The 10,740-nt window shown below is 50.5% G+C and overlaps 1 protein-coding gene across 1 annotated transcript in view; it reads left to right on the forward strand.

Moving 5' to 3' along the window:
- The first annotated feature begins 1,168 nt into the window (after positions 1-1,168).
- LOC131209839 (uncharacterized) overlaps positions 1,169-10,740 on the forward strand; it is a 12,421-nt gene continuing 2,849 nt past the window's right edge. Inside the window, exons 1-5 of the mRNA XM_058202984.1 lie at positions 1,169-1,319; positions 5,825-6,025; positions 9,147-9,626; positions 9,827-10,032; positions 10,532-10,740. Of these exons, the coding sequence (XP_058058967.1) occupies positions 5,944-6,025; positions 9,147-9,626; positions 9,827-10,032; positions 10,532-10,740 (977 nt within the window). The 5' untranslated portion in view covers positions 1,169-1,319; positions 5,825-5,943. The remainder of the gene's footprint in view (positions 1,320-5,824; positions 6,026-9,146; positions 9,627-9,826; positions 10,033-10,531) is intronic.

Consider the following 10,740-nt stretch of genomic DNA (forward strand, 5'->3'; position numbering starts at 1 on the left):
AGGGAACAGGGGATTGGGTACCGGAGGTTCGAACAGGGCAACATTGGCAACCCAGCAGCCCGTTGACACCGATGTAACCGAGCCTGTGGCGTCTCCCGCTGTCGGCTTCCTATCAGGCCGGCGCAGGTTCAATACGGTGCCGGTGCCAACATCCGAACCCGGGGTGTCATGTTACATATGTAATAACAATTTACCGCACGTTCGAGCGTCTGGTGCGGTTCTGCATTTGCAGTTTCCTTTCCTTCCCCAGCAACGTTTTTGGGGCAACAAGCTTCCCGTCAGCCGCCGCAAAGGAGACACCCCGAAGAATGTGCAAATATTCAGACGTTTTGTGTCGCTAACACTACGTTCAATCCAACGACCCCCGGGGCCAAGTAACTCGTGCGAATTTTCGATAAAAGTTTTCCGTACTCCGCCACGTCATGATAAATACGGTTATGTTATGGGAAAAGTTACGCGTACGGCCTAAATAAAGATGGCTCGTCACGACGGCTAAAAAGAAGCGCAAGGTAGGTGGGCCAAAGTCCTGGGGCGGTCCCGAAATCATCATTAAATTGCTGGGCCCGGTCGCTACCCGGTCGCTGCGAATCGAGTGTTTATCGCGAGTGCCTCGCCACTGCCAATGCTTCCGCCCACGTGGGCACGCCGCGACTGTCACGTGGGTGCGCGCGAATTATCTCGATAGGAAAGTGAGGGCTGCGATCAGCTGCGGAAGAGAAGGTAGGGTGTGAATAGAATTCCTTCGCAGATTCCAACCCGAACGGAGCGCCTCCGTCGTCATCGTCGGCGGAAGTAAAGTGCGAACGTGGCATTTTGACGGGCTCATTGATGAGCTGAATGACATCATGCCCATTTTGCGGATGCCCCGCACGTGTGGTAGTGAAGACCGAGGTCCGGAGACCGGAAAAATGTGCACCAGAGCAAACGGCTGCCGTTCCACAAAAATGCGCCCGAAGTGAATTCCTAATTGCGTGCGCCCTGCACCGACACCGCCACCGGAGGTTCATCTGGCGATCTGGAGATCGCGCGGCCCGAATGCGTTCGTCCAGTGCGCAGACTCGACGAACCATCTCCGGCGTCTTCGGAGTGACCCCGATGGGGACTACGGTTCGGCACACGCCGCGCTGGATGCTGGAAGGTCAGTTTCGGTGCGTACGTCGATGGATACGGGAGTGCTTCCTGGCGGCGAGCGAATCTGACGTCTGGGTCCCGTCCGAGTTGGCTGTGGTCCCCGAGTGCCGACACTCGCGGATCCGCGTGTTCATCTCTCGCGTGGCGATTATGCGGATTTCAGCATGAAGCATCGATGAAGTGCCACGGTACGGTGTGGAGTGCGTCCGCGGGTGTCCGGTTTCAGCGCCGTGTGAATCCCGTTCCCGGGTGTTTGGTTGGCCAAGTGCCGGAAAATTGCCACTTGACACTCCGCTGGCACGCACATTTAGTCCTCCGGATCAGCATCAGCGTCTTGCGGCCGGAAACCGCACACCTTAGCGTGGTGGCCCGAGTTTCGGGTTACTTCTTCTCGTCTTTCACCCATCGCTAGTGGGCCAGTGTGGGAACCTCGAAGGGGGTACTCGGTGTATGTGTGCGTTAAAGATGATTACATTTTTCACGCTCAGGACACCCCCCGCGGAGAAGGATCTGATCCCGCGGACCGGTGTTGGGCCCGGGCGACCGTTAGTGGAGCTAAGTGGATAATGGAAATTACCTATTTGAGGTGTGAAGTGGTGCCGTGTCGGGGGGGCACCATTGTGAAAGTGTGTGGCCATTGTTTCACCCGCGGTGACAGTTTCCGAAAGTTGGCGAAACAGTGTTAATGGTGGCAACCCGGTTTAATGGCTGCCCCGGTGACAGCACACGGGATAATGACTCCCTGGTGCCCTGGATGATGGTGCTGGTCGATGACGAACCCGCGGAGTGAGCGGATGGCCGAACGTTGGGTGCGTGAAACGATCTCTGCGGAGTTTGCGAATACTTTAACGACTCAATCAATCAGACGTCTCGGTGGACCATCTTCGTGGGCGCTGACGATGAGTGACGATGTTGCGGTTTTGCTGTATTTTTTTTAAATAAATGGCACAAAACATCATAATCCAGGGCGGGAATAATCTGCCATTAAAACGTGCATCGTTGGCCAGCATCAGTCGGCATGCTTTAGAGTTTGGCTATGCTCAACAAATAATGAACAACATACTGGACAGTCCGACGTCGGCAACATATTTGGAAGCCGATTGCACATTATGCTGGTCCCCCGAGGGACCCTCGAGTGGAACATAAAAAAGCTGTGAAACCTGTACAAAGCGACAACGAACGAAACAGTGTCCGTAACTGGTGTGCTCACGCGTCCTGCGAGAGCGCCACAAACAATGTGCAAATCAACACGGCCGCTGCCGCGCAATCCGCTCGCAAATCATCATTACGCCTCCTGGCCTGGCCACCCGGTTCCGGTTAAAACGCCAGCCAGCAGCAATAACAACATACGTGTAAATTATGCAACGGGTCCCGCTTCGCTCGGTGGAGACTAACTTTTTCACACCCGGCACCGGAACACGGCACGATCGTCCTGTCTGCTCGCCATGAGTGAGACATGATTAAAACGGAATTTGGTTCGCTTCACTCGACACAAATCCGGCTCCACCAAACATCCCGTCACTTCCACGCACGAGTTCGGCCCATCAAGGCTCCGGTTCCTGATGAAAAAAGGAGTGCGCCGCGCGATGATGACTTTTGACGACTAAATCCCTCGCGTCTCGCCTGATTGACGGCTTCAGCGTCGGTTATGGTAAAGTCGGTCTTGGATTCGGTGGAATTCACTTCGCGCCGGTTGCTGGCAGGTGGCCGAACACCGAAATCCTCCCTAGACGGTGCCTTGACGCCCATAATGATGGGTGGCTTGGTTATCATCCACTCATTCTGATTTGCTATGCGTGCCAAAATAAAACAACGAAACGAAAAGACAATCCCAACAAACAACAATCTTTGCATTCGTTTGTGCAATTAACATTTCAATTATTGCGCCATTAAAGCTGAATCGACCGCGAAGTCGGTCGGTCGGCCACGACACGGAAATATCACATTTAAAGGCGACCAAGTGACAATTAGGGCACACCGTTTTCTCGATTCCGGAAGCAGTCGGCAACAGTGTTGCCGTGGCCACAGAATGGGTGGCAGCATAAAACCGGAAAACCGGGAACATGCGAAAACCGTGGAAACGTTCCGCTTGATACCGCACCGTCTCCGATGGCCAGCGGCGACCGAACGATGGACGTGAAACAAACAGTAAACAGAACGATTACACTCGACCGAAAGAATAGAACACAACAAACGGCCCGAGGGCTACCACCACACACAGTGGCGCACACAAAAAAGGGCACTTTTAACGACCCGTGGTTACTTTCCCGAGTTTCCCGTCCCGACTGCGTGTCCAGCGGGACAACATGCTCGTGCTTCGTTTTTTCTTTTTGCTTTCCAGGGTCCTACTGTTTTAAAAATTAGTCCTTGGGTGGGCATAAAAAAATAAGGGCGAAACCAAAGCGGGAAAAAACTTTGCCATCGAAACATATTTCTTGCGGCATTCCGGCGGGGAGGGTCTTCGGTCCCAAAAGCTCCCCGCGGTCGCCAGCGAGCCCCGCCGGCTAATGGATGATTTAAAAGTTGTGCCCCGGTGTGTGTCCTCGGGACCGGGACGTTCAGGTCCGGCGCTCGCAAGAAATGAAAATTCCTTCACTTCAAACGCTGGGCGGGCTGGCCGAAGCGTCAGAGCGGAGCGCGGCCAAAGCCAACGCCACGGCGGCCGTGTGTACGTTAGCCGGAACGTCGGAAGGAGCCATTTTAATTAAGTAAACCGTCCACGCCACTCACTGTGGGGACCTCTGGGGGTCGGGGGCGCTCGGTCAGCGGTGTGACCTCCGTGACGGTGAGCACGGCCTTTGGCCTCACTATCGCTGAGGCGAGTGTTTGTTTTTCGGTTGTTGCTTTTGGGAAAACACACTATCACGACGAAACATCAAAAGCCGCAGCCGCAAGATGATGTTTGCGAGATTTGTGCACTTTGGCACTCGGTAATGGAGCCGCTGGCTTCGGTGCTTAGGGCGGGCGCAAACAGAACACGTGTTTGACGTGGCTCGATGTGACCACAACTAATAAAACGGCCGCTCCGACGCTCCAACGGTTGTTTTAATTTGAATCCGGGATGCAAATGGCAGCGCGGGTCCAATGATGGCTCACTTTTCGACCGTGGCCTAAGAAGAAAAGCAAACGTTTCGGTACATAAAGTTGGGCTTAAGAAAATGTTCCTTTTTTTCCAAACACTGGGTGGCAAATGGCCAAAGAAAAAACTGAAACACCGAAGCTTTCAGATGGAAGCACTGAAAGGTCTTTCATTCTTCGAAACTCCCCACGGAGCCGGGGGCCTTCACGCTGCACACCGACAGCGGACGGTACGACCTCCTGCCGGTGCCACTGTTGACGTTGACCATTTATCATTATCAGCAGCCAGCGCATCCGCACGGTGCACAGATTCTGGACCGGAGGTGATGCCGGACCAAGCAAGGACGCCACGGGACACCACGCGGGAGCTCTGGACCGGGGCTCTGTCCAGGGACATTAAACGTTTCACCGATCCTTCGTGCCGGTTGCTTCGTGGGGCTGCCTTCAGCTTCGCTCCCGCTGGTATTTATCGATGCGCTGCTGCATGATCGCTTAGACGCCAAATTGAACGTTGGACGGTGCAAATGGCGCAAACGAAGCCAAAGCAGCGCCAGCGAGCCCCCGGGTGGGAAAACCACGAAAACAAACCAACGGAAGCTCCCGGAACGGAAATCATAGCGCTGTGTGGATAACGATAATTTATGGTGGCGATTTATTTATGAATGCCGATTCTTGCGCCGATCACCCGGGCGCCGGGCTCAATGAGCGTCAGTTTAGGAGGCTTTTGTTTTCTTTCTCGCGCTGGACGCTTCGGAATTCGTACTGCTTCCGGAATGCCCGCGGATTGAATTATATGTCCAAACTGAAGTACACTATACTTTTTTTCCCATCCCAAAGTACAAGCTGTACAGTTACAAAAGTTTGAGTTCTTTTTGCGAATCCCAAAATGGATGGAATTTTTTACTCTCTCGAAACAGGGTCAATATTTGCGAGACGGCTAAAGACATAAACAACAACTTGTAAACTGTGCTTCCCATTGAAATATGGGCAAACATCCCGATAAGCTACCAACACACCATCCGTAAGCCGAGTCTCTCGCCTGTTTAATGCACGCCAATAAACTAAACGCCCGCTGACCAAAAGTTGGCTTGCGAAAGGCCACCAACTGTCAGCAGTGGCAACGTTGGCAGCATCGCATGACGTGTGACCAGCAAAAACTGTGATGACAGGGAAAAAATTGGCAAGTATAAATTATCAGACCAGGGCTCGGCCCAAGTGCACCGCGCCGACCGACCGACACTGGCCGCCGCTGCCGCCAGTGCTTTGGATGCAAAAACAGTGACCGTAAATGCAACATACCGGGCCACAAGAACGCACTTCCGGACGCAGTGGGGGTTAACGGTGAGATAGTGGGATAAAGAAGGAAGCCCGGGGGTAAAGAATGATCCGAAGTTATCGTGGACCGCCAACCGTCAGAGCTTGGCGAAACCGTAGTGTGTGCCCGGTCAGCGGAGAAGAAATAAAGTTTACCCGCCCGGTGGTGAAAGATGTAAACCCATAAAAGTTTCGCAACAAACAAAATGCTGCCCACCCGGCTCGATAGTGGAACGATGCAACCGGAGCAGCCAGAAAAAAAAACAAGGAAATATATCTTAAAATTGTTCTTTCTCCCAAGGCGAGGCAAATAAGTGCGCAAAAAGTGAAGTCTTCGGCAGAGTGACGTCCGGTACATAATGGAAACACCGCACGGTTAGTGTTGAGCAAAACAATGTGAATTATGCAAACGATACTGTGATGAAATCGTTGAGCTGCTTGACACATCAATGCAACAGTGTCGCGCTTGCGACCATTGTGTTCCTGCTAACGGCGATGATCGGTAAGCGAACGTTCGTGGGGCTAAACACCGCATCTTAAGACATTTTAATATTTAATACTTCGGGAAGCGAAATCCCTAGCTTCTAGGATAACTTTCTTCCGTCTGTTGATTTTGGTACGAAAAATAGAAAATATCTGATTGGTTGACTAAAGTTCTCTTAAAAACTTTTTAATTTTTTTTACTTTTCTTAATAACTTTTCAATTTAAGTGTTATTGGTATAGGCTGTTTGATATGGGACGAAATAACAATTTATTAAACATAGATAGCTAAATAGTTTCTCAATGATAACTACCGGCCTTATTCCAATTCTAGCCTTTTTCCTGTTTCGAAAAACTGTTCTTGATGCATGAGACCATCACGGACTGTTGGTTGATAGTAATCTATATATATAAAAATGGTCTGTCTGTACCGCTTTTTCTACAAAACTACTGAACCAATCCGCTTGAAATTTTGCACAGCGTAGTTTTGTGGCTCCGGATTGTGAATAGGAAAGTTTGACCCTCCCACACCTCCGGGGAGGGGGGGCTACCATACAAACGTAACGTAACGTAACGTCTCATAGGTAACGTCCCATTCGAACGTTTTCGAGCAAATCGAACCAAAATCAGTAAGCGGGGGTTTTAGGGGTGGGGAAATGTTCTGTTTGATGTTTGAAACCCCTCCCCTCTTCACAAAAGAGGGCTCCCATTCAAATCTAAGCCAATCGTGTACGTAACCGGGAATCTCGATTGTCTGAAAAGGATGAGTAACGGGAAATGAAAAGGGAAGCCGATCGTCCGAAACGGAGCAATAACGGGAGGCGGGAAGGGAAACCGATCGGACGTCATCAGGAAGTTCGATCCTCTGAAATGCCGGATGGTCGAGATATGAGAATGAAATGAGGCGTGGTGAAGCTCACCGGGACCTGCTAGTAAATTATATAAAATTAGTCAATCAATTTTATACCAACATGTTTCTTCATAATCCTGAAATTGTCCATTTTCATTTCATCAAAACATATTTCCATCGCTTAGACCTAACCGGTTGAATAGTTAAACAGCATACAGAGGTAGATTGTGGGATACAGACAAAGTTTACTAACTGTTAAAGCAAAATTTATTTTATTATAGCGTCACGTATTACACTTATCGTGATACACAATCTTGAGTGTGTTTACAGTTAGGCGCATCCCTTCCGCTTGAAGTGTGTTGTTTTCGTGAGTTTTCCGTTTCTCGCCTTAAGAACACCCATAAGAATTTGTCCTTTGCCGCTAGGCAGAATGCTAACCATTTCCCGAACGGATACTCATTTGCGAGCTGCAAACGAGCCACCGTTTTCCGAAGCCGTGCTTGCCGGCCCATTATCGAAGACCGGGCCCGGGTCGAAGCCTGGCACGTACTTCCACTAGCGCCATGAATAAACAAAACTAATTTCGCCTGTTTTTACAGGAAAAACCAAACCACGAATCCGGCCGACCGGGCACGGAACGGGGTTTTGGGGGGCAGAGGGGGAGGGCTAGCCCAGATAACGGAATTTCAGCAATGTTAATATCGTATTGATCATTTTTAGAACTCGAGAGCGCACCACTCGGTGGTTTTACCTTTTCGCAGCGGGATCCCAAGAATGCCAGAAATCCTTTGACCATTCTTTGGCTTCGATAAAAATGGATTACGGAGGCTTTGTTCCGGTTCCAGGCAATCGAATGGCAGACTCGTTCGTTACCAAAAGGATCCTCGGAGCGCTGTACTTATTTAATGTGTTTCTGTGCGTGGCTGTCCGATGAGCGTCCGGTTCTAGCGTTCTGCCATCGAGCATCTGGTATCTCGCAAAAGGTCAAATTTGTGTTGAACCCCACGGGAAAGAACCCCAATATCCGGGGCAGGATGCTACGGAAATTTGTTGATTGTACTGACCTACCAGCCGGCGAACCCCGGCCAACCGAAGCACGAGGATTATTAGTTTGGACCGGGCTGGGGGGCGAAAAAGCCAACAATCAAACTGTTCGGTGGTGGGCAAACTGAAGGAGGTCAATAATTCTTGTTTCGATCATCGATGAGCATAGCCATAAGCTTATAAACTTACCACAAGCATCGACAAAAAGGCCGATGGTGTGGAATCCCATTCTGTAGTTAAGGTTAATCGATTGGCATTCTGATGGCGATATTCGTCACCGGAGCTGGTTGTCTTGTCACAAATTACACTCATTTTCTTAGGTAGCGTTAGATACGTATTAGAAAAGGCCGTGGAAAATTAATTATGCCCCTCCATTGACCTGCTAATTTAGCGCAATATGCTGGCAGTCTCAGCGGAGCAGAGATGGAGCCGTTCGAGAATCACGTACAACGGTTCTAATGGGGCTAAAAATATCTCATAAATATTTCGATAATCTTAGCCCCGTGATGCTTTGCATAACGCTCGGCGAGACTTGATCGTGGGGCAATGATAGTACAGCAACAATAAATCAAAACCACAAGCATGACACTGTCCCACGGCCCAATCCTTACAGTCTCCCGGCCGCCCGTCAGAAGATGGCCTACCTGACTTATCTATCCTGCTCATCGGGAAGATTAATTAGATCTAAACGGTGAGCTGGTTGAATTTCCGATAGGGTTCCGCTTCCGTTCGCTTCGGGTTCGTCGGATTTCACTTCTTACAACCTCAGCCGTACCGTAGATTGTGTCTGATAGCCGTAATTTGACAGCGGGCGGCATATTTGACTACCAGCTTGGCACAACGTTTTCCTAGAAAACTGTACAGTCCGATGTTTGATAAGAAATAAATTCCGACACGAGGTACGGCAAACAATTTTGGGTTTTCGCTGGCGAGCTGGGTGCATCTTCGTTGTGTTGGCCTTTAGTAAAATTGAGAAGCTCCCTGCTGTGGTATCTGAACACAAAAACGGAAAATTGAAAAGCTCAGCTACACTTACTCGGAAGTTACTCAACATATACCGGGAGTTCCAAGTTCCAAGGTTACCACGGAGATTCGGAGGTATAATAGGCGTAACGTTAAAAAAATTCCATTAACACCAACATTGATAGGAGTGGACAGTGGCGGGCGAAAGTTGGTACTTAAAATAAGCAAATAAAAGCTCGACCATGGTTCAACGTAAGCACTCTCCGGTCCATTCTCCGATTGTAGACGTACGAGAGCAAACGGTGTTGACGGAACATCCGCCGGCTGCAGAGGATGTACAAGATTCTAAACAAATCATCTCAAACAGTGGAATCCAATCTCCAACAATGTCAGCACCGCTGTCAACACCGTCAACCGACTCTGCGCCGTTGTCGACGCCCTCGGCGGCTCCGTTGCCAGCCTCGCAGGCCGTGTCAACGTTACAAATGGCAACACTGTCATTTCCGTCGCCGTTGACAGTGTCTGCGGAAAGTCTCATCCAAAGCGTAACATCAGCAGGTACGGACAGTCCAACACGTCTGCACCGCGAGTCATCAGCTGTCATAGGGACGGGATCGGCGGGCCCGCTGACGACAGCAGGCACGACGGTGACTTCTGGAACGCATCCTGTCCCGACCGTGCACGACGATAGTTTCGGGTCGGAGTCAACGGTGGCCCAGAGTGGCGGAAGTAGCACTTTTACCCGTCACACCACATTTCGACCATGTAAGTTCATTGCTGCAGTGTCAATGTCGCACACTGACGGTGAAGAGCCCAATTTGGAGCTCCTCTACATCGCGTTTTTTTCGCACAATAAGCAAGCACAATAGATACAATAATGGGCCAACTATTTTACTATTTTTATCCTTTGCATACGCCCCGGATTGGAATTTACATTTTCTCCGACGTCGTCCGACCGCCGCCAGTGCTCATACCTACGTTACCTGATGTGAGACGTAGTCGAGTAGTCCATTCGATGCCTTATCAGAGCAAGCATCACCACGAGCGTCACTGGGGTCCTTTTTTCGAGGAACCGGTCAATGTGACTTCCGGAGCCGCCCTGCAGGTCGGATATCATTTATCAACGGAAGCAATCCTCAACTGTAGGGTAGGAATGCTTAAAGATAAAACGGTAAGTATAGCCCGCGTCGCACGCCAGGCCCCGAAGGTGTCGTCATTATTCATTTGCTGTGAACTGCCAACGGCTTGGCCGTGAACAGAACCCAGGTATAGCGTAATGGATGTGTCACGAGCGCCACCACCACGTTCTTCCGCACGAAATCGTTGTCACTGCCCCTCATCATTTTCCGAGATGCTCCCCAGCCGAGATTCGGATCCCTGGACACCGGTAAAAATGCTAGGAGCCACGATAACCGATGCAAGATTTATGTGGTCGAATGTGGACGGGCCAAGCTACGGTCCGATGGTGGCATTTATCTGGGAGGCAGACTTGAGGGCTTGTGAAAATTAATCTTATCCTTAACCTAACCCTTCTCAAGAGCGCCACCAACTGATTGTGTTCTATCTCTCACTTTCATGTCCTTCTTCGTATCCGTCGTGCGGGTTTGTGGCGTGTATCGGAACCACCTCGGCCGGTTTCCGGACGACTGATGACGTGGTCGGCTCCCTAGGTCATGTGGATCCGGAGGACCACCGATAAGGTGTCGTTACTCACCGTCGGCAATAATACGTACAGCGGGGATCCTCGGATAAAGGTCAAATTTCAATATCCCAATAATTGGAGGCTACATATCAAGCCGATCAAATCTGATGACGCCGGTCTGTACATGTGCCAAGTGTCGACACATCCGCCCCGAGTCTTTGCCACGAATCTCACCGT

Source organism: Anopheles bellator, chromosome 2, assembly GCF_943735745.2.
Source record: "Anopheles bellator chromosome 2, idAnoBellAS_SP24_06.2, whole genome shotgun sequence".
NCBI lineage: Eukaryota > Metazoa > Arthropoda > Insecta > Diptera > Culicidae > Anopheles > Anopheles bellator.